The 24701-nt window shown below is 47.6% G+C and overlaps 1 protein-coding gene across 1 annotated transcript in view; it reads right to left on the bottom strand.

Moving 5' to 3' along the window:
- Positions 1 to 24701, bottom strand: part of FRAS1 (Fraser extracellular matrix complex subunit 1) — a 413592-nt gene that overhangs the window by 61805 nt on the left and 327086 nt on the right. The window contains 10 exon segments of the mRNA XM_047719626.1: positions 2740 to 2853; positions 4803 to 5030; positions 6816 to 6956; positions 7149 to 7273; positions 15584 to 15763; positions 16022 to 16141; positions 17518 to 17706; positions 19498 to 19761; positions 20951 to 21104; positions 22074 to 22264. Coding sequence (XP_047575582.1) covers positions 2740 to 2853; positions 4803 to 5030; positions 6816 to 6956; positions 7149 to 7273; positions 15584 to 15763; positions 16022 to 16141; positions 17518 to 17706; positions 19498 to 19761; positions 20951 to 21104; positions 22074 to 22264 — 1706 coding nt within the window.

Raw genomic sequence — 24701 nt, 5'->3', positions numbered from 1 at the left:
GATACAAAGAGTACTGTACACTTCGGGGTGGGAGAGATTGATTCCAACTGGATCGGGAGATACAAAGAGTACTGTACACTTCGGGGGATGGGAGAGATTGATTCCAACTGGATCGGGAGGTACAAAGAGTACTGTACACTTCGGGGTGGGAGAGATTGATTCCAACTGGATCGGGAGGTACAAAGAGTACTGTACACTTCGGGGTGGGAGAGATTGATTCCAACTGGATCGGGAGGTACAAAGAGTACTGTACACTTCGGGGTGGGAGAGATTGATTCCAACTGGATCGGGAGGTGCAAAGAGTACTGTACACTTCGGGGTGGGAGAGATTGATTCCAACTGGATCGGGAGATACAAAGAGTACTGTACACTTCGGGGTGGGAGAGATTGATTCCAACTGGATCGGGAGATACAAAGAGTACTGTACACTTCGGGGGATGGGAGAGATTGATTCCAACTGGATCGGGAGGTACAAAGAGTACTGTACACTTCGGGGTGGGAGAGATTGATTCCAACTGGATCGGGAGGTACAAAGAGTACTGTACACTTCGGGGTGGGAGAGATTGATTCCAACTGGATCGGGAGGTGCAAAGAGTACTGTACACTTCGGGGTGGGAGAGATTGATTCCAACTGGATCGGGAGGTACAAAGAGTACTGTACACTTCGGGGTGGGAGAGATTGATTCCAACTGGATCGGGAGATACAAAGAGTACTGTACACTTCGGGGTGGGAGAGATTGATTCCAACTGGATCGGGAGGTACAAAGAGTACTGTACACTTCGGGGGATGGGAGAGATTGATTCCAACTGGATCGGGAGGTACAAAGAGTACTGTACACTTCGGGGTGGGAGAGATTGATTCCAACTGGATCAGGAGGTACAAAGAGTACTGTACACTTCGGGGTGGGAGAGATTGATTCCAACTGGATCGGGAGGTACAAAGAGTATTGTACACTTCGGGCTGGGAGAGATTGATTCCAACTGGATCGGGAGGTACAAAGAGTACTGTACACTTCGGGGTGGGAGAGATTGATTCCAACTGGATCGGGAGATACAAAGAGTATTGTACACTTCGGGCTGGGAGAGATTGATTCCAACTGGATCGGAGGAGGGATTTTAGGTGGCGGGATTTGAGTTTGGTCTTTAAGGAAGGTTTGAACTTTGAAATAATGATAAAATACAGAGAATGTGGCCATGTTATAGCCAATCACAATTCTTGAAACTGAGTAAGATAAATATATGATACCCCGATATTGCCCAAATAGCCAAATATATTTTTGGCTAAATTGTGAGTGGCTAAATTGTAAGTCACTCACTCACTCATTCATTCAACAAACATTTAATAGGAGTAAAAAGGTCTGAAAGAAAAAGAGGGTGGTCAACAGTATTAAATAATAATAGATCTAGGAAGGGGCACCTGGGTGGCTCAGTGGGTTGAGCCTCTGCCTTTGGCTCAGGTCATAATCCCAGGGTCCTGGGATCGAGCCCTGAATCAGGCTCTCTGCTCAGCGGGGAGCCTGCTTCCCCCCTCTCTCTGCCTGCCTCTCTGCCTGCTGTGATCTCTCTCTCTGTCAAATAAATAAATAAAATATTTTTTTAAAAAAATAATGGATCTAGTAAAATAAGCACGGGTGTGTGACCTTTGGACTTGGCAAAATAAAGGTCATTATTGACTTTGGTTAAGAGTCATTGCAGTAGGATAGAAGGGAGAAGTAGAAAACCGTCTGGAGAATGTTGATAAGGGAATGGGATGGTTCTGAATATGAGGAAGAAAACCAAATAAGGGATGAGAGGAAGCTGTAGTAAGTTAAAAAACCCCAACCAGTTCTATAGAAAGCTACCGCATAGCAGCTACTCATACAGACAACTGATCAGCTCCATGGAGATGAGGAAATCCACATCCTAGAGGGAATACCCCTCGCAAAAGAAAAATCAGTTCTTGAGCTGAAGAAGTATGTGTGTTTGGGGGAGGATGCGGATTTAATGCTTGACAGGTCACCCAGTAAGAATTGTGGCTTACCTTAAAATGACAAAACTGGGATTTAGGAGCAGAAAGGAATTTCTAAACTAGGAGTCCTCTGAGGATACTCACCTACAAAATATCCACTTCTTTCCCATCTATGGCATATTCCAGATACTCCCCGAAACCCATCCTCCCCTTCTTCTAGTTAACAAACTTGTAGCTAAGCCAGCGAGAGACTCTATTCCCAGCCTCTCAGATGCAACAGATGGAGCCACAGAACTAAATTCTTTTCAGAATAATGTGAGCAGAAGTGATGTGTTTCGCTTCTGTATCTCCTGCTTCAAACGAAGTTCCCTGCCCTCTGTTTCTCTGTTCTCTTCTGCCCATGGGCGGGAATCTCCAGGAACAGCTGAGGAATGTGGACTTGGCTGTCAACAGCAACAACCCAGGGACGTCAGAATAATAAGACAGAAGGAATCTGGTCTCTGAAAGGTCATGTAGAGCCCGGGACTGCCCACTTACTGCCACCGCATATGTGAGAGAAAAAATAAACTTCTACCTTGTTCGAGCTTCTGTCTTTTGGGGGTCATTTTGTAAGAACATCTCAAACTATATACAATTGTAACCAAACTCATGGAGCTTGCCAGTCTTAGGAAAATCAGCTCCCTTAGGCAGGGGTAAACATGAGTTAAACTGGGCTTCTATCTCCATGTGGTCACAAATAAGGACTTAACCCACATTGGTTCACGTGAGTGTGGCAGATGGAAAGGCCTTACCTTGCCATCCATGTACTCCAGCCACTGGAGCCCCAGGTTGGTGACAATTCTAGGAGTGCCATCATCAACCGGGAGGATGTCTACCTGGAAATGCTGAGGTGCCGCTGTCTTAACCTATGGGGGAAGTCAAAAGAGAAAAGTCATCATTCAAGGACATCTGAAATATGTCATGTCCTACCACATACAAAGCTGGATCTCCTGACATCTGTTGGCACCTCAGAATGGGCAGCCCTGCCAGTGTCCATTGCTTATCACCCTTGGCATGAGGCACAAAGAAGGCTGATTGATCAAGTGGGGACAATGTGAGAAGAAAAGTTGACTTTCACACACCCACGCATTCCTTAGATGGGTTCAATATTGCCCTGAGGTGAAACAGCAACAGTATTTTCCTTTCAATAACTCCTGTCGAAATTTTCAGGAGAGGCAGACTGATCTCACCATTCTGTGCTAATGTCAGACTCTCCAGGTGGGATTCTGCCAGGTGTGAGAAGAAATTTCGTGGGAGGATATTTTCTTTCCTTTTTTTTTTTTTTTCCGAGAGACAACTGTCCATATGGGGGGGAGGGGCAGAGGAAAGCATTTGTGGGACCAGTGAAAAGAACCTGGTCTAGAATTCCATTCTCATGCAGACACACGTACACACACGCACGGCACGTATGTGGCGAGTCCGGCCCAGAACCTCTGCTTCTGGGACGATAAGGCCCGCGCCAGCGCGCAGGGCAGTGAGATGCTGGCTTCTCGGTCTTCGGCAACCCTCACTAAATAATTTCCATTTCAACAATAGTACAGTCTCTCTGGAGACCTACCATGACCTTTTATGTTTACCAGAGAGGAAGCCCTCTTGCTGATTCATCCTGAAATCTCTCTTCTCTTCTGAAAGTCAAATGAAGGGGGGAGCAGCCACGGTTCAGAAGAGAAAAAATAAAAGTAACGAGCCACCAGGTGGTGAAGCGGTGCGGACACCAAAATGGCAGGAGATCCCAAGAGCCGCCTCACGGACACCTGGGCCAGCAGACAATGACCTTCGTTCGGACTGTCGCTAGAGGATGCGGGGGATCTTGCTTCCAGAAAGGAATCATTCCCAATCAGCCTCCGGATAGGAAAGGACCACACAGGACTGAGGGGCTGACCCTTCTGGTGTCCAGAAACGTAGCAGGGCGGGGGCGCTTGCTCAGCCACACTGCTTCTGAGCCAGACACGGACCTGCGAGTGCGGGCGGGTCCTCGGGCCCACCTTTCTCCGCAGCCGCCCTTGTTGCCAGAGGAGGGCGAGGACCCCCGGAGACCTGGCTGAGGAATGAAGCAGTGAGGAAAAACGGCGGCGGTGGGGATGGAGAGGCCGCCTTCAAGTTTCTTCCGGACACCTGAACCTTGGAAGGGAGCGATTCTCTTAGGGAAGGAAAGCTCTGACAAAAACTGCAGGAGCTCAAGGGAAAAACACCTTCACCTGTTTCACCAGCTGGTCCTAAAACGATGACAGCGGTGGTGACATATGACGGTATTATAGCCAGAGCCCTATGTTGCCTGTGTAAGGCATTGGGCCAAGTGCTCGATGCGCAGCAGAAGGACAGACACCATCCCCATTTTACAGACATCTCAGCTAGTTAGTGAGAAAACCAGAATTTAAATCAGTGTCTTTCAGAGGCGAAAGCCATACTCCTAACCAGGTTGTTATTCAGGAGATTGAAAAACTCTGGCTGGCTGAGGGCACACATAAAAGAGAAAGACAATCTACAATCCTTTGAGATTAGCTACTCGAATTAGATGAAAGAAAGATGAAACGAGTCAACGGTGGGCCAAAGGGAAAAGAGAAATAATGACGGTCACAGGAACAATCACTATCACCCTTCTTCGTGTTGTTTGATCCTTAGACTAACTGAAGCTGGTGATTGGCGTCGTCCATTTCACAGATGAAAAGCTGAGACTTGGAGAACTTAACCAACTTGCCCAGGTCCGATGAGAGACAGAATAAAAACAATGCTATTCTCGGCTGAGAAATGCCCCGTTCGGCTTCTGGACAACCTCCGGCGCACTCTGCCTCTCTCTCTGCCGTCTGCCCCTCACCTCTTTTCCTCCTTCCTCAACGATAAAGAAGGGGTTTGTCCCATCCGCCACGGTGAAGGTGAACCGGTCTCTGAGGGAGTTGCTGCCATCGTGGCTGTAGCTAACCCGCTTCTGGTAGACGTCTTCCATGGTGAAGGTGGACGCGGGCCGGAAGCGCTGCCCGTTGGTGGTCCGCTCGATGGTGCCGTGCTGCGGGAGCTGTACGAGGCTGAACGTGACAGACTCGGCCTGTCAAGGAGGAGAAGGGAAGTTTGTAATAGAAACCAGATTCGTTTTGATTCGGAAGATTTATTTATTTATTTGGCGGGTTGGGGAGGGGCAGAGGGAGAGAAGCCTCATGTAGACTCTCTGCTGAGCATCGAGCCCAACCTAGGCCTCGATCCCACAACTCCTGCGATCGTGACCCGAGCCAAAACCAAGAGTCGGACGCTTAACTGCCTGAGCCACCCAGGTGCCCCAAACCAGACTTGTGAGGGACGGCCAGCAGGCAGTCAAGGGTGGTCAAACCCAAAGACGCTTATGAAGTAAGCATTGCATTTTCTTTAGACATATCAAAAATAAAACTAAGGAGAGAAACTGTATTGGGTATTACACTTGAACTTATGTTCTGGTGCCTTCTGGGGTGAGACTAAGACATTTAAATTTGTCTTTTAGGGGTCATAGGGGAAAACCTGAATTGTTTTACCTCTACTAGGGTGATAGGAGCTAGACCTTTTATAACTACTCATTTCTTTCCCAACTCCCCCCCGCCAACACTTTTCCAAAATTCTCATATATAGAATCCCATATGCATCAAACAGAAGCTAATTTCCCATTTCTAATTGCAGCTTCGAGGGTGGGACACAGAAGGAAAAATAAAAGATGTAGAAAACCACACTCAAGCCTTCCCAGTGACTTGCCACCAACTTAGGATAAAATGCAAAGGCCTGACCTGGGCCAGCGAGGCCCTCCTCTGTGACCTGGTGGCAGGGTTCCTCTCTGGCTGCCTTCTTTCCTCCTACTTGCTCCCCGGTTCCGGCCTCTTCGCTCCTTTGTTGTGACTCCAAGGTTCCAAGCACACTTGACCACAGGGCCTTTGTGCTCCTGGTTTTGCTCCGAGAGTAACTCAGATAACTGCATCGCTTGCTTCCACTTCATGTTATTTCTGCTCAAATATCAGCTCCTCAGAGACTTCTCTGACCATCCGTCTAAAATAACACACCCTCCAATCTCCATCTCCTTTACCTTGCTTTGTTTTTTAATTCACAGCCCTCATCATCTCCGACATGGTATTACATGTTCTTTCTTGACTGTTCCCCTAACCAAAAGCTGAAAACTCCCTAAGGCTGGAGCTGGGGTTTGTTCACAGCCCTGTCCTTAGCACCTGGAGCAGAGGCTGGCATGTACCAGGTGATCAGTATTTTTGAGAATAAGTGAAAGATCGAGTGCCGGCACAGGGAAGGGGAAGAGAACTAACGGACAAGGCGATGGCCCTCTGTGAGAGCTAAGTCAGGCCAGAATGTTAGACTCTGAAAGCATCATGAGAATAAGAGTTTAGTCTCTACGTGCCCTGTTTTACTGAATAAAGCCTACTTCTTGGAGGAAGTGCAAATCGCAATATTCCATTGTCATTCAGAGAAGTCTGAATGAAGGAGGTAAATGATAGGAAAAACGAATAGGTGCCCCAAACCTTTGTTTGCTTCAATAAGAAAGAATAAAAAAACTGGCTGAAAGGTCATCTATCTAATTTTCTATGAATCACGTAAAAAAAAAAAAAATCAGCATGTTAAGGGATTGTTCCCGGTAATCAGGGGAGAGAATGAATGTATCTAGGAGTTCAGAAAGGGTTTAAAAACAATTCAATCTCAAATATATTAGCTTCTCTTTTCCAGAAGGCCACAGTGTCCTCTGATTTCTAACCTCTCAAGAATGCTTGCACTAACCTCGCTACTCTGCCCTACCCTTGGGGACACAGAATCCCAGTGTGACAGATCAGCCCTCATTCAGCCGGGGAACCGAGGGGATTGCTTTTACCTCTGTGTCTGCATCCACCGCCTTGAGCTCAAACTCAGTGATGGTCTTCCTCACACCCTCCTGTACCCGCAGGCCCAGGTTCCGTACAACAGGGAGCGAATCGTCCACAGGGCGTATGGTGATATGGAAAGTCTGGGTCACCTAAATGGCAGAAAGTGCAGGTGGGACACCTGTCCCCGGCACCCACATAAGTAGAAGGTAGGTGTTCTCTCTCCACTATTTTTGGGTGAGAGCAGGGGAGAGTGAAGCTTACAGAGTTGCTTTGCACACTCCCTTCAAAGAAGACTTCCGAATCAGAACACGTTCCCTGAGGGAACGGAGTGCCTTGCCTACCTCACTGATGCCATCGGAGAGTGTAAAGGTGAAGGCGTCGGAGTGTTTCTCGGTGTCGCTGGAGTGGACGTACTGAATGTTGTGTGAAGTCAGGTCAGCTTGAGTAAAGGAACGAATCTGGGTACCTAGCAGAAGGGGAAGCGAGAACCAGAGAAAGGATGTCCAAATGCTAGCCATACTTCTAATGCCAGAGAAATGGCATGCTCTCACGAGACGGAGCCCTTTGTATATCTTTTATAGCATTTAAGTGCTTCTCTGAGAACTTGTGCTAGAGTCGTCTGTGTATCTTCTTCCCTACCACAGCATATGTTCCGTGGGAGCACGTGTTAACTTAATTATCTGGCTTCTGCTATGCGCCAAGCCAACAGCAGGTGCTCAATAAATGTTCCTCTCCTTTCTCTGGGGGTTTATGTATGCAGGTCAAATCTGTGAAACGTAGAGCCATTGCCTTAGTCTCCAAACTCCTCTCTCCTAAGTTTTATATGCCCCCATGGCCTCATAGTCCTTTTTGGAAACCTGTCCTAATTTTTAATATTGTGTGATGGTTTTGCTTTCGAACACTGGAGTCTTGGGCTTGGCTACACATAAGCTTTTCTCTGTGACTGGTGAGCCTGGCATCCATGACTTCATTGGATATTCTGCAAGGTCCCTTTCATCTCTCTGGTCTATGATTTCCAGCTTCTCATATACCACCTGGGCCAGGCTGGCAGTTACAAAACCTTACTGCATGACTGTGGGGTTGGCGCGATCATTCTATCTCAACTCTTAAGTGACCTAAATAAAACACCAGCATCCTTTCATAGCATGATAAAGAGGATGCACATTAAATTTTTTTCAGACTTGTTTTAAAAGTTAAAAAAAAAAACTCAAGTGATTTTTAGATAATGCCAACATAGCTCACAAATGAGTAACATCTTATGTTTTTACATGTCCCGCAACATTTAGCAAAACAGCCCAGAATTCTTGCTTCTATGTTAGGGTTTCTGTGGCTCATGGTCTGTGCAGCCAAGACTGAAACAAAACCACATCTTTTATTCCCTCAGCGCAAATTCCCTCTTTCCGATTCTGGGTGTTAGGTTATTAATCCATTGAATCTAGTCCTTTGGTTTGGTCTTGAAATTCATTTGCTGCTTCCTGGGACATATTATTTATTACTGTTAATCCTGGCAAAACCAGTTTGGCTTTTCAGTTAAAAAACCAACAAACAAACAGAGATTCCACTTTGACTGTTTTACATTTAACTGGGACATCAATATCACTGGCTTTATCTTTCTTAAAAAAAAAATCAACCCGCATGGTTTACATTTGCAACTCTCTTTATCATCTGAAATTTGTTACCTAGATACAACAGCCTTCTGAATATTGGGGCATTATTTTCTTTTGATGAGGAGGCATTTGATATTTCTGTGCTTGCTACATCAGCTGTTAACAGGCAAAAAATGCGGCCCCCTGTCTTAACGCTTTGCCTTGTGGATCTAGACAGAAATTCATACATTCTTTAAAAATCTAATAACTTCAGACTGTCTGCACTGAGAAATTTAAATCTCTTTCCCTGCTGTGAGTCTATCCCCCCAGCTCATGGGGAAATACTTGTCTGGATTCTCACAGTCAAACTGTGAGAATCCAGACAAGTCACCCACTTCCCTGTTCCCTTTATACGCATTGTTAGTCTGGGAGTGATTAAGAAACGTGATAGATTTTTCCTTCTTGGAAAGCAAGGTTTGGAATTGATCTTTTCTTAACATTTCTTATCGAGAAGAAACTGACATAATAAATTGCACATACTTAAAGTGCACAATTTCATGAGCTTTGGCACATCCGTGAAACCATCACCTTAATCAGCATAGTGAACGTATCCATCACCCCCCAAATTTCCTGACACTCTATAATTCTTCCATTCTTCCCTTCCTTGTCCCCTACCCTATCCCAAAGCAACAAAAAAATTATTTTCTGTAACTACAGATTGGTTGGATTTTTTGTAATTATTTTCAAATTAGAATCATAGAATATATACTATTTTATGCATGCTTTCACTTAACGTAATTATTTTGAGTTTTACCCATATTGCAGCATGCCTGAATAATTTTTGTCTTTTTTATTGCTGAATAGTATTCGATCATATGGTTGTGTCAAACAAACAACGTGTTTCTCCACTCACCTCTTGTTGGACATTTAGGTCATTCCTAGTTTTGTGCTATTGCAAGTAAAGCTGCTATGATCATTCGTGCCCAAGTCTTGGTATGGGCATAAGTTTTTATTCTTGGATAAATCTCTAAGAGTGGAATGGTGGGACTATATGTTGGGTACCTGCTCTACTTTCTAGGAAACTGCAAACTAAGTGGGTTTTTAAAACTATTTTATAAATATAGATTTTCTATTTTTTATAAATACAAATATAAATTTTTAATAATTTTTATAAATTTAAAGTTTATATTTTTATAAAGATATATAATTTTTTATATTTTATAAATATAAATTTATATTTTTTATAAATATAAATTTTATAAATATATATTTTAAATATAAATTTTATAAATATATATTTTAAATATATATTTTAAATATAAATTTTATAAATATATATTTTAAATATAAAATTTATATTTATTTATATATAAATATTTAATATTTATAATAAATAATAAATATAATAAAATTATATAACATAACATAACATAAAAATAAATATAATAAATATTTATAATATATTATAAATTTATATAAAATTATATAAAATTTATATAAATATATATTTATATAAATATTTATATATAAATATATATTTATATAAATATTTATATATAAATATAAATTTTATATTTATAAAATATTTTTCTATTTTTCTATTTCCACTAGGAGCATATGAGAGCTCTAGGCTTGATCTTCCCAGTTCAACCTAGCCAACACTGAGCACCTACCATGTGTGGAACACTGTTTCAGGCTTGCTTATACCTACTGAGTTTTCTCTTTTAACTGTTCTGGGAGGTCAAGGTTGGCATATTACCTCCATTTTTCTATATTATGACATGAGTAAAATTAGAAAAGCAGTGTGACCTACTCAAGGTCTCACACAGAGAGTACAAGGGCACCACCAGGGTGAAACTCAAGGTTGTCCAGCTCCAAAGTTAATGCTTGCCAGAAATACTTTTTGTACAACTCATCTAACCTTTTCAGGCTGGGCAAGGAGCCTCTTGGATTTTACTTTTATCCTTTAATTTTTTTTTTCAATATAAGAGTAACACATGCCTATTAAAGAGAACGTGAAAAGCGCAGAAATGTGGTAAAGAATCCCAAAAGCCACTCATGGATCCACCCTGAAACATCACCATCGTAATATTTTTAATTGAATCATTTCTTCTAGAATACTTTTTTGGCTGTAGCATTTTTCTTGTCTGAAGCACTGATTTTGATGGGGTATTTAATATGAACACTTAAGTGACGTCCCTAACTTCGTACCAGAGGGTAATGAGGGCCATGGCATCCACAACAGAAGCTTCAAGAGGACAGGACTTCTGCTGTTTCTTCACCCCTGGGCACCTACAACAGCGCCTGGCACACAGTAGGTGCCCACAACATGCTTGGTGAATGAACCCAGTTGATTGCTATCTAAGAGGTCCCACTGAGCACAGATTCTCCATCTCTGCAAACTTAAAAAAATATTCGAGCCTTTGCTAATTGGGTACTGGAAGACTTCAGCTGCTCACCACCAAGACGGCGTTTCTGCTCACACGCTGCCCCTCCTGCCTGTCCGGGCGGGTCGTTACCGTTTGAAACATCCCGGAGGACTTCCAGGGCATGGAGGACGCTCTCCGTTACGAGCCGGCTGGCTGAGCTCTGAGTCCGGCCGTACCACGGAGCCGCACATCCACCCTGGCGGTTTCCCAAGTCCCCCGGAGGGCCAGCCCGTCGGAGAAAGCTCAGTCCGGGTCAGGAAGCGTGCACGGAGGCCGCGTCTTGAAGGAACTGCCTTCCTAACAGGACGTGAGGCGACTGCCTTGGCCTTCCCGCTCTCTGCAGAGCCCGGGCGGCGCCACGCACGCGGCCCGCGGCCCCGCGCAGGCTCAGGCGGTGGGAGACCCTCACTCTCCTGCTCCAGCTTCTGTTCAAAGCCTCCCGGTAGGGAACGAATTGTGCCGTTCCTCCCCCCATTTCCCCCTTCCATCCACTGAAGTCCCGACCCTCAGTACCTCACGCTGTGACCTCACTTGGAAACAGGATCATTGCATATGCACGTGGTTAAGATGTGGCCACTGAACTGGGCCCCAACCCAATCTGAAGAGCGTCCCTAGAAGAGGGGAGAGTATGTCACACGCATCCACGGACAGGGACAGGGAGTGCGCCCCGCGAAGACGGTCAACTCTAAGAAGCCAAGGAGAGAGGCCTGGGACAGGTTCTCCCTCACGGCCCTCAGGGGGGATCTCGACGCTGCGGACAGCGTGACCTCCGACGTCCAGCCCCAGATCCGTGGGACAACACGTGTCCTCTGTTAGGTAGCCCAGTCCGTGGCACTGTGTCGCGGGAGTCTCAGCCCACTCGTATCTCTCTGCTCCTGGGGAGAACCCAAAGGTGTCTCCTCTTCTGGTCGGCGTCACCATCTGAGAGAGGCAGAGGAACGCCTCTGAGGAGTCCCTCCTGACTCACCCCCACGCCTCTCCCAGGCAGACCTCGCCACCGTCCTGTCATGCTGTGTCTTGTCGCGGAGACACGTGCGCGTGTCCATCTGCGCGTGTCCCTCTCCCGCAGGAGCCACTCAGCGAGTGTGCGGGTTGCTGAGACCCGGGGTCGTGCCGGAGCGCGCCCTCCTCCTCCCTGACTTTGACACACAACTTCTCCTCGTTGGCTAAGCCACCAGATGCCAGGTGGGGTGTCCCACCCCAGCCACCTCGCGGCGGCGTCTGACCACCCTCCTGCCCCGGGCGGAGACTGCGATCCTCCTAACACAGACACCGGCGTGGGCTCCCCTGGCCTTTGTCCCTTATCGCCGGCTGGGAAATGACAACAGTCACAGGAGTCACTTGGACCCGAGATGGGAGCCTCATCTTGGGGTTCACTGAACCATTTAGGCCATCGGGGCCCCCACCTCTGGATTTTTCTGTGAGAGAAAATTAACTTCTTGTGCAAGGCACCGCAGCTTGGGTCTCCGCTTCCGAGGCTCAGCTCTGTCCTAATAATGTAACTTCTTACTCCGATGCCACGAGAAAAAACGGTCCTCAGAGTCCCTGACGTGAGGCTGTGGCCCCGCAACCTTGGCAAGGGCACACGCGGCGCCTCGCTCTCACGCGACGCCCCCGAGGCAGCAGGCCCGGGTGTGTCTCCCGCACAGTTTGCACGGGTGTGGCGCCCTGCATCTCCTCGGGGGAGGGAGACGGACCCGCACGCCTTCCCCGTCTGTCCGACAGGAACAACCGTCCGACCCGCGGACTGAGACAGACGTGAACGGGGCCACTTCAGAGCTGCCCCGTGAGAGGGTATGTGCAGGCGTGTGGAAGCCCACACAGCCCAGAGGCCCCACACGGCTGACACACGACAGGCCTGAAGTCCGCTCGCTCCTCGGGGCAAGCGCCGGCCGCCCCGACCCCGCCGACCCTCCTCGCCCACTGAGGCGAAGGGGGAGGCGCGGGGTCCCTCCTCTGGGCTGCGCCCGCTGCCTTAGGAAAGGGATGTGAGATGTCACCGTGCATTTCCTCTGAAGGGACACTTTTCACATCTAAAAACAATCAAGTTCAGGACTGTGTTCGCACTTAGGGCAGACGGGGAAGGTGAGAATTCAGGCCAAAGAAAGGACGCGGAATGGGCGTGGCGGGGCAGGAGGGGCAGGAAGCCGGGTTCCATCCGCAGTGGGAAGGGTCCGCGAGAGGACAGGGGACGGGCCGGCCTCCTGGGATCTGGCCACAGAGCGCGGCCGGGAGAGGGGCTTCAGAAACCCTGGCGGGGGCGTGAGCCGGGGGCTTGGGAAGTCCGGCCTGGAGGCAAAGGGCAGGTGCCGGTAGTGTCGGGCGAGGGGAGCGCTCCCGTCATTTCTGGCGGTGCCTTCCCAAGAGAAGGGAGAAGTGTGGCCACCACGAGTGTCCCTCCCTAGGCAGCCCAGGACTGGTCTTGGCAGCCAGAATCCAAGCCCAGGGAAGGCTGAGATTGTAAAACTGAACAGGAGTAAGGGAGGCGGCCTCGCCCTGCAGCGCTAACACAGCCCCCGTCAAAGACGAGTGGGGCGGGGAGGCACCCGCAGCCGGGCCGCTGACGGAGCCTCGCCGGGGGCTCCGTGCTTTCCGAGCTGCAGAGCGTAGGTGCAGCTGCCCCGCACGGCAGCCACGAGTCTGGCCTTTCATCTTCCCGAGATACAATCTGCAGCCTGACGGGATTCTGGAAGAAGCAATTAGCTCATGAATTCCTTGTGGAACATCTTCTGCGGCCAAGGTCTTAGGAGTGCTGATGTGTGTTCTTCTCCCAGGAACTTCGGGACGAAGTGTTTGCTCCCTGTGCACCAGGGATTTCGGCCAATCTCCCCGACCTTCCCCACACCCCCCACCAGACACTCACAACACCTCCCCGTCCGCCAGCACCCCTCACCGTCACCGTGGTCTGCCCCCGCCACCTCCTCTGCGGGGCTACCTCCGCCCCTCGAAGCTCGCCTCCCCACAGAGCGCCCTCCCATTCGCCCTCTCACTCGCTGGTCTCGCTGCCTCTGGAATGGAAGGTGCCAGGCGGATCCCCCTCGGGGTGTTAAACCCATGATCCCTCCGACTGCAACGCCCTTTCCTTCTAACGGCAGCATGGCGGGGCCCACAGTCTCCTCGGACGTCTGGTCAAACGTCACCTTGTAACAGGGAGTTCTCCCCTCACCCCCTTGCTCCCTGCACCCTGGAATGCTCTTATTTCTCCCCCAAAATACGCGTAGCCATTGATACCCGATCTATCTGTCTTGTTTGCTCATGGTCTGACCCCCGATATTAGAGAGAGCAGAAGCCCGGTGAGTACGTCCTCTATTCTGTTACTCCCCCGGCTGAATGAAGGAAGGGTCTGGAACCTGAAATCCAAAGGATGCAAACCACCAGTGCCTCTACGGTGTAGGAAACAAAGACAACTCCACCTTTAGACGGCTCATCCGGCAAGTGTCTCCCGGGCCTCAGGTCCATTCAGCAGCCACGTTCTACAGGTTCTGCCCCCCAAATCCTTCCCTCCCTCCCACTCTCCACCGACTGCTGCTGACTGAACACAGTTTACTGGGCGCTGGGTATGATCTCTCACCTGGTTCTCGTCTTCCCATCCCCATGACCGCCCCTCCAGGGGAAGCTTTACTACCTCCTACTGGGCCAGATGCGAGACATCTGACCCATTGTCACTGCTCCCCTCGCCTTCTTCCTGTCCATCTGCGAGCACTGGATCAACGTCACTCTCCTTCCCTGCTCAGAATTCTGCAATGACTCTCCACACCTGCTGAGTTACGTGAGGATCCCTCATCCCAGCTTTGAAAACCGCGTAAGATCTCAGTCTACCCATGGGCCGCATCTACTCCTATTTCAGAATATAAGCTTCAGCTAAACCTGCCCACTCACTATTTTTTTGAATGTGCCCGTGTGCCATTCCCATCTTTGAAAGTAACACCATTTCTGGCTGCTCAAACTCTCCTTCCAAGGGCCAATTTTTTTTTTTTTTAAGATTTTATTTATTTGTCAGAGAGAGAGAAAGAGAGAGAGAGCACAAGCAGGGGGAGCAGCAGGCAGAGGGAGAAGCAGGTTCTCCACTGAGCAAGGAGCCCAATGTAGGACTCGAACCCAGGACCCCGGGACCATGACCCAAGCCGAAGGCAGATGCTTAACCGACTGAGCCACCCAGGCACCCTGTAACGGGACTTTTAAACACCACCACTGTGCACCTTCCTACCTAACGCAGCTCTCCCATTTTTGAACTTCTAGGACACCAGGTTTACACAGTTCTGAAAATACCTGCTGTATTCTGTCCTTATCAGTGGTTACGGGCAGAGGTTCCTTGTCTCGTCCAACAGAGCACACTGGAGGGTGATGGACCTCTTCTATTTTTTTTTGCCACCTCAGCAGAAGCTCAACTAGAATCTTGCCCAACACACATGCTCACTGGCTATTTCCTGAATTACATTTTTTAAACGTGGTGCGTCATAACTGTGCCGGCTGCTCAGACGTTAGAAAAATGGTTTTGCAGTGTTCGCTCTAAAGGAACTGACCATCTGGTCATGGTGAGAAGACTGCTTACATAAAGTTGTAATTGTCTGTTCAACTTCCAGCAAGGAATTATTGAGCATCTACTGTGTGCCAAGTATGATACAAAGCAGTACATAATGGTCAAAATCGACAAGGCAAAAATAAATATTAACCAAGGCAGGCTCTAGGTGTGTGTGGCTTGCCCCCAACAATTACAAATCCCACCTTTTGGTTGGACGAAGCAAGAGAGGACAGGCTCACCTGGTGAGGCGGCATGTTCCAGGTGGCCCAGCTCGGGCTGTCTCGTGATGGTATAGACCAGGTCTGTCGGCGTACTCTCCTGGTCAGTGGCAGAGAGCTGCAGAGCGGTGATTTTCTCCACTGAGTTCTCATCCAAGACCAGCCCTTTGTTGGTGGTGATGACTGGTGGGGAATCGTCTTCTGAAAATGTCAGAAACAGTGATTGGAAAGCGGATTCTTTCAGTCTCCTTTCTTCAGTTCCGGGCCTGGGGCCCAGGAGTAAAATCAGAATAATCCTTGGACCTGTCCCTCAAAGAGAGCCCCAAGGAGCCAGAGCTTCTCGCTGCAGAGGGGATAGGGTTCCAGAGTCCCACGGGGCTGGATAACAAGGTGAGCACAGTGTACACTCTATGACCTCAGACCTTCTGGAATATTTTTAGAAACCCAATGCCCCCTTACCCAAAACGCTGATGGAAAATGACTGGCCCATCAGCGTGTTGCCTTCTCCATCAACCACATCAAATTTAAAAGCAAAGCTCCCGCCAGATTCTCCTTTCCTGTGTCTGTATTCCACTTGCCCTGTAAAAAAGGACAAGATAATGAAGATTCACGATCAGTGCTTTCTGCCCTTATTTCTGAAGCAGGAAGTGGGGATCTAATCGGTATTCACACCAATGACGCCATTAACACCTTCCTCTCTTGGACATTGCTTTAGACATTTTAATGTGAAGTTTTCAATTCCTCCCTTTCCCCTCCCACTCTTGACTTCCTCCTCATCAAAAACACTCTCATAATGAAATCAGCCCAAGTACCACCGTTCATGGAGGCTCAGCTTTTGGGAAAGACTCGAAGGAAGTAACCACATGGAAAATGCGCGGCGATGGCACCCGCATCATGGGCCAGACACCCACGTCGTGCAGCCCATATTCTCCCAGAGCGCCTCACTCCTACCTCCCAGGGCAGCCTTAAGTCATTTCTGAAATAACACTGAATACAGCTCCAACCAACAAGTTAACAGATACATTCTACACACTTGTCACAAAGATCCACAGGGAGAAGCATGAACCCGACATTTTTGTTCAGCCCCTGCATCACCTCCAGGTACTTCATGATGTAAATGTAACCAAACATCTGGGGGGAGGTACCCAGTCTCATTCTTACAAAGAGACACCGAGGCCAAGAATAATTAAGGAACTATTACCCCGTGGTCCACTCCAGGCCCTTCGGTAAAAAGTACAGACAGGCCCAATGAGAATTCGGCTGTGACCCATCTGAGTGTCAGCGCATGGACAAGACCTTTATTTCTGCTCCTCACGGCTGTGTTTCCATCTCCAAATGGAATTGCACATTGTCCCATGACTTTGGGTTACTTTTTTTCCCCCACGATGTAACCCCCCCTCCTTTTACTCCTGAAAGGACTGTACAGTAGCGCTGCAGCGTTCAACACTTATGCTTCTACGTTACATCAGCATTTCCTGGAGGAGGGATGAGCTATGTCATCTCCCCGGGGCAGCTCCGACTTACGCCCTTCCATTTTGCTTAGTTCATTAACTTGTGCTCTTTGGGGAGCTGAAGAGAGATATAAATTGCTCACCTAAGGCAGGCATAATTTCCACCTTAATCCATCCCAATTCACTTCCTTTTCCTTTTCTCTCTCACACACACTTTTTAGCATCATAGCAAGTCAAAATTATTTTTTTCCCTCCATAATAGCCCCAAATTTCATCAATGCTATGTCAAAGCATGAACACATTTTAGCCAAGAAGGAGAGTCTCTTTTTTTTTCTTTTAAACAAAAATTGGAGGAGACAAGAAAGAATAAATGAAACTATAACCAGCTCTCATTCAAAACAAAGAGTGCAGTTTACTGCCGCAAGCCACCAGGCATTTAACTCCCATTTGCTACCGTGGGTGGACTCTGTCTGAGTCCGGGCAGGTGCAAGAGAGCTGGCTGACCTTGGCTGATGTCGGCCTGCGTGAAACTCCGGATGGGGCCGTTCACGGAGATTTGCTCAGGGTTGTCATTCTTCACCATCTGCAGGCTCCCCACGCCAGGATCCTCCTTCATTATGTACATCACCTGGCGGTCATCCGAATCAGTATCTGTCACTCTCAGATGCTGCTCTGTGATGCGTGCAACAGACCCTGGAAGAGAGTGGGAGACAGAAGGTCATTGTCCATCATTGTCAAGTGATTTCAGGAGACTAGAGACTAAATGATCACACATTGCCTCGGTTTAAGTGAATACTGGGTGCTTGCACTTCTCCAATTCCAGCTGCATACATTTTAATGTCCCTAAGTGAAACAATCCCAACTTTCCAATTTGTTAATCCTCCCTTGGGTTTAGATCTGAGCCCTTCTCTCTCCTGATCCATTTCACTCTCCCTGTGCTGTGCTCACTCTACTCCTGGGACCGAGCAGTTACCCCTTTCTAGACTGATGTATCAACTCCTACATCTTTGGTGAAACCTTCTTGGACCTAACTTATTTACCGTCTTGAGGTTCATTAAATCATAAGCAACAGATTTACATAAACTTATAAATGCATCTTGTTGCCACCTCAAACCAAATAGTTAAAATCAACGTTTACAAGATTATAAAACAGGGGGCTCTGAGTGCTGGGCCCTGGAAGGCTATGAAGGTTGCTGGGGATGATGGCGAGACATGAGCAAGTGGTGAACACGTCTTCTCAGGGCCTTGCCCCTTGCTTTCCTGTTCAGCTCATATTAAAAATAGTAAGTTCAGGTGAAGTAGATGCTTGTCATTCACGTGTAATACATCCTAGTGTTTGGCTGAGCCCTGGGCCTCCTGTGCGTTCCTGCTGGTAATGCCAACGATGCAAGACCGAACTATTCTTTCCCCAGGCCATTCTCAGCAAGCAGCCCCGAGGGATGAGGTGATGATCTTCCTCTGGGACAAAGATCGGGCTTGCTTGTTGTTACTGTAACAGGGGGAGTCCCCCCAAGCTCAGCGTTCCTCTTCTGTAACGCCTCCCGCTGCACGTGAAGGCATCCCTCCGGGCCTTCGGCATCATCTCCACCAGTCTTGGAGTGCCGAGGGAAACGATACAAAGTTGCTGATGGCAATGCTGCCCATCTTGCAGTGAGTAACAAAGTATGTGGTCTCTGACCCAGGAGCCTCTTGTCTTCTATCAGCACCCATGAAACACCGACGGGCTGACTGACCGGCTTGTAAATAGGCGAGAGGGAAATCTCAGATCGATAATGGGGACCTTTGGAAATCTGCCAATTTTCAGATACCATCATGCTGTATAGTTTTCACTACAAGACACATGTGAAACTAAGGGTAGATAAACACATAGGACCCCACTGGGATGCAGATGTTCTGGGGGGAAATGGCGCACTCTCTAAGTGACTCCCTACTGCCAACTGATTCAAGACTGACATGTCAAGGGTCCTTCAGGTGCTGCTTATAGACAGGCAAACTTGCGAATCTTATACCCTAGGATAACCACGTCTAGTGACTCTCAGTTATTTTTATAATCTCTTTCAGTGTATGATGGCTTCCGAATTGCACCCCCCATGCTCCCCTGCCACTTGAAAGTTTAAGTGTTTTGAAAACTCTGTTGGATTTCTTCTGTTGCTGTTGCCGTTGTTTCCCATGGGGCTGGCTGGGCATTGGCCGTGTTCTAAGAAACCTGGCCTGAGTAGCTGGATACACTGAGGTTTTGAGGGCCCTGGAAGTACTCTAAACTCTTCTCAATCTCTTCTCAAATTCACAGACAGTTACACAGAGATTTACATTAGTCACTCACAATGCTTGTGTCCCTAAAAGAATAGCTCTCCCCACCTCGGGGTCTCTCTGACTTCTGAAGGCCTAGTTCAATACCCTCCCACAGAGCTAACATGCGCCCTGACAAGGACGGAATGAACGGAACGGAGGGACTGCAGCCACTCTCTCCCATTCCCGCGGTACCTGCTGAGAGCTGAAGGCCTCGGTTTACGGCCACACTGGGGGAGCCGCTTGTAGGCAGCTCTATGTATATCTCCATCCTCCCGGTGTCCATGTGGAGGCCGTCCGTGAGGGAGAACCGGAACTCATCCACTGCCACCCCGGGGCCACCAGGCATGTACCCGACCAGCCCGGCCAGCACATCCTGGTAGGTGAAGGAGGAGCCTTGAGTTAAAACCCTTCCATGTTCCAGAGGCTCAGAAGCAGTTTCCCTCCAGAGCAGACGGCCTGAGGAAGAGAGTAAAGAAAAACAAAGAAACAAGAGTAGAATACATATGGCACCAAAGAATGGCCCAATTTTGTCAGCTAGCATGAGCCTGGGTAGACTGTCCAGCACCTCAGAGGCTCCTGGTGACACACACACATAAATGACCAATGACTGAGAATTTTCTATAGAGGCACAGGGGGCTGCTCTGTGGCCTCATCTACAAATAAAGAAGATCCAACTTTTCCTGTTCAAAAATCTCTTAAGGAGACACAATTCATGTGTAATACAGTGGCTTAGAAATCAAGTCTCCCTCCATGAACTCAAACTCACTGCATTAACTACACCTTATTTTCCCCACCTGCAAAGTGCAAAGAGCAGCTTCTGCTGCTTTCCTTCTAGGGCACCTGGGAGGGGAGAAGGGACCGTGTTTTGAATTCCTTTTAAATTCAGAAGGACACTAGACATCTTTGGGAGGGAGCATATTTTTCTGTTTTCAAGGGTCGTGTGTATCATGATGGGACAGTTACAGTGCTTCATTAAAGAAAGTAAAAGTGAAGGAAGATAAAATGCAATGACCAACAGACTCTTCTATTAACCTTCCATCGACAGTGAAACTTCATCTTTAAAAGACCGTGGGGGTTAGGATACACTAAGGTACCACCTGGGAGATGAAAGTTCCAGAGCTTTGGCTAATACCAGAGGGACGGCACTTAGAAAAGAAGTAGGTGAAAGATTCCCATGGTGGTTTTTACCTCTGGTTTAATCAGGAAAAGTGCTTTCTTTGCAAAAGGATCATCAAGTTCATAAAGACATCCAGCTCACCTCTAACCTGATGTGAACACCTTGTGCAATTAGTAACAAGGGGGCCGTACTGTTCCTTGCATGAGGTGGCCCAGGACCATCCAGCAATGCAGCCTGCTCTGAGAATAGAACTCTAAACCTGTCTTGCCCGAGGTTATATAGGAGAGCAAGAAAACAGCTGAAATTGAATTTCCGAGACACCAATTACCTGGGATTCAGACTTTTTAGAACCACTGGTGTCCATGGTGACCCCAAAGAATATTGGCTAGCTGTGAATCTGATTATACTCTGATGCAAAGAATGGGCTACGCACAGTCAAAGCAGAGGAAAAACCAACAGAAATCTGTGCTTATTCTAAAATCCTAACAGCCCTCTCGATTAAGAAGCTTGCCATGCAGTTGGTCCTACCGTGGTCAGGCTTTTTTGTCAATACAAAAACCAGCTCATTATCTGGAGTGTCCAGGTCCTGCAGGCTCAGGGAAGAATTGCTTATCAGCACTCCCGAGCTCAGCTGCACGCCGAGGGGCCGCAAGGTCATCCTGGGAGGCTCGTCGTTCTTCCTCTGATGAAAGCATAAAATATCAGGTCTCACGCGGATATTGGTTTAAGAAAGAAAATGCACCTTAGTCAGCGAAAGCACCATTGTCACACGAACTTTCACTCTCAAAACAGTATTTAATGGTCACCATCTTCAATTCCCCGTCAAAATGGTTTGTTGGAAAGAAGAGCAAGTCACACCAGCAAAATGTCCCCTTGAAAAGAAATGGGACGTTCTACAGAAATCTTGAAGATATTTTCCATGGGGACAGTGATTGTGTTTTTTGGACCAAAAATCTGGACATGTGGTTAGAGAAGTATGAGTATATTTTGAGGATAAAAGAGCACATTGTTTGAAATCAAAACTGTCCTAGAAAACCCGAAGAGTATCATAGTACTGTAGGACGACACCATATTTAAAGGCGTGAGTTCCTAAAACTGTCTCCCTGACCCTGTGCCAGCCCCCCTGCACCACCTCGGAAGGTGTCCTTTCCTAGGAGAGAGGGTATTCCATTGTGAGTTTTACCTTTTCTCTCTCTGTCTCACCGGGCTGGGAGAGCAAGCTCTCCAGTTGCTCAAGTGAGAATAAATACAGCATCAAGGAACATGTTTCTTTGATGTTACAATTTAACAAATACATGCATCAAAAATGTAAAAAAAGGCAAGTATGCATGTGACTAAATACAATAGCTTCAGGGGATAATAGGTATATGTTTGTTTTCAGATAAATATGAGACTGACACTGTTTCTCTGTCTGACCCTCACAAACCGTTTTCACACAGAATGAACACATTTTACCCCGAAGTGGAAATTCAGATTTCCAAATCAGACCCTCTCCAAATGCTAGCCTTAATTCTACAAGTGTCCTCAAGGTTAGGGTTGTATTTTTAAGTTGACCTTGAAAACTGAAGGTTAAATGCGATCTTGTTTTTGAGCTCCTGGAAGGCTAGCTAATGCTGGGACATTTTTGTCAGAGGCCCCCTGAAGTCTTTACCTCAATGGTGATATTGATGCTGTGGACTTCTGAGCGACTGTGTCCATCACTTACATAAAAACTAAAAACGTCATGCGTTGGCTCAATGCTTTCATGAACGCTCTGGAAGTAGTAAATGTAGTTTTCCAGGACATCTTGAATAGGGAATGACGCCTCCAGGTCACTGGTAGTTCCAGGGCCAAAACGATCACCTGCGTCAACATCAAGACAGAACTTTTACCGTGATCCACCCGTGCTTGCTTACTAGGCTGAACTAGAAAACATGACAGCATTATCAACAAAAGACAAAATACGCTAGGGGATAAAAATGGAGAATGGAAAGAACAGAAGGCTCGAAGTGGAAGACTTGGGGTTAAATTCCAGTTTCCCTACTATTTCTCATCCACACATGGTTATGCCTGCCCGGCTGTTTCGACAGGGAACCAAATGAGATAAGACTCATGAAAGCACTCAGAACGTTACTGTATATAGCAAGAATTTAAAAAAAGAATCCACCGTTGTTTTGTTAGAAATCTGTGATAAAGTAAGTTCTCAGACGAGTAACAACACAAATGCAAGGTGCCACCTTAAGCTTTGGTCAGTTTCAAAAGCACACTGCCTCGCACACCAGGCAAGAGGAAGCCGCCTCCTCCTCCTCCTCCTTCGTCTTTTTTTTTTTTTTTTTAAAGATTTTATTTACTTATTTGACTGAGAGAGCAAAGCGAGAGAGGAAACACGGGCAGGTGGAGAGGGAGAGGGAGAAGCAGGTTCCTGCTGAGCAGGGAGCCCAATGCAGGGCTTGATCCCAGGAGCCTGGGATCATGATCTGAGCCGAAGGCAGGAGCTAAACAAATGAGCCACCCAGGCACCCCAGGAATCCTCCTCTATGTAAGAAAAGATTAACTGTATACTTTATCTAAGAGATACTTCAAAAAGCGTGTTTTCATTTGACCTTAGTTCCTTAAGGAAACCTCCCCATGGGTCAGAGCTCAGCCCCTGGGATGGCACACCAGGGCTGCTGCGATGCTCTGGCACCATCCACAGCCATCCAAGCACTGAGATGCTCAAGTTCCATGCCGAGCTCTGGACATCGAGCTGGTTCTGGTTAACTCTTCTTTTCATCCCAACCCCAGCCAAACCCGGAAAAGGCCAAGGGGAAGAGTAAACACTGTCTAAATGATGGATGGCTTGTCTCTTCCTTGGTCTGAGTCTCTCTAATTGATTGATTTTAAGTTGTTACCACATTTTCCTCTAAAGAGAGGAGAAAGAGAAACCCTGTATCTTCAAACATCCCCTGGATACATATCAACAAAGAAAAGTGAATAGAATTTCTGAAAGCAACAAAGCTTTCTCTTTGTCTCTTCCATGGCTCTTTGCAAAGATCAGGTCATAAATCAAAAAGCCATTGACTTCCTGAATTGTAGACAGTGTCATTTTTTTGGTTAACCTTCCAACAGAAAGGCTAGGACTGAAAAAGTGTTACTTACAATTTGTTTGAAATTAGAACTCAGGACAAGGGTTTTTTCTTCGACATGAACTGTGTTAGAGTTCACCCATCGGATTTGGTTCCTCTTGACACCAGGAGCATGGAGGAGTCTGAGCGACCTGTGACCGGATAGTCCCTAGCACACACGGTCAGTGTTTCCAGGACAAAGTGCTGTCATTCCTTCGAATTTTTATTTTCCCTTTACACCGACCGATCGCAAATATGAAAAATGTGGCTTGTTTACTTGGGTTAATAAACTAAATGATGCCTAAAAATATACTCCCAGAGAGAAATGACTCACTTCCTGTCATTGGAAAATAAGCTATTCAACAAGTGAATCTGTCACTGAAGCTTTAAGCACCAGCCTTCCCAGTTTCAAAACTGCACCTTCTGTTTTTTTCACGTAAATCGTTCTCATTAATGTGCTTCCTCGCCTCCTTCAGCAGAGTACACTGCGTGCAAATTAAATCGTTCCTGATGCACGCAGGCTCTCATCCCGAGCATCTACTACCGTGTCGTGTGGGAACCAGTGATGCACGCCCTCGAGGCCGTCAAGGTGGGTCTGTTCCGTTTGCGCTCGTCCTGACTGACTGTAGAGCCCGTGCTGTTCCTTTCCCGCCCCACAACAGAATTACTCTGCTTCTTCCTGGCTTGCTGGTACGAAGTTAAAGCTGCTCCTTGTAATGTTTCCAAAAGGCGTCCTATGGCTGCTGGGCTCTCCGGAGAGCTGGCTTCATGCACACAAAACAGGCCCGGGGCTCAACACCCTGGAGAGACGGCTGGAGCCCTTAAAGTGTCTTGGGATCATTATCTGCACCCCCCGCCCCACCCACAGCCGCCTGAACACCCTTTTCTTACTCCCAGGCTCATACTGACGCAGAGCAGTGATTCTCCAAATGCGGTCCCCGGGCCAGCAGCTGTGGCATCGCCTATGAGCTGGGGGGAAATGCAAACGCATGGGCCCCCCCAGCCTCTGCTCAGGACACTGTGTTTTCACGAGCCTCCAGCTAAGTCGTGTACACACGAAAGTCTGAGGATCACTGTTTAGAGAGCTGGAGCTTGGCAGAAATTGGACTTCTAGGCCAGGGAAATACTCCCCTGTAGGCAGTCCAGGTTAACGTCAAAGCACGTTAGGGAGGCTTTAAAAAAAATAAAACCCTGGA

The sequence above is a fragment of the Lutra lutra genome, chromosome 2, assembly GCF_902655055.1.
Source record: "Lutra lutra chromosome 2, mLutLut1.2, whole genome shotgun sequence".
Classification (NCBI taxonomy): Eukaryota; Metazoa; Chordata; class Mammalia; order Carnivora; family Mustelidae; genus Lutra; species Lutra lutra.
Note: the sequence above shows the minus strand (reverse complement) of the source record. Positions and strands in the feature narration are given on the sequence as shown.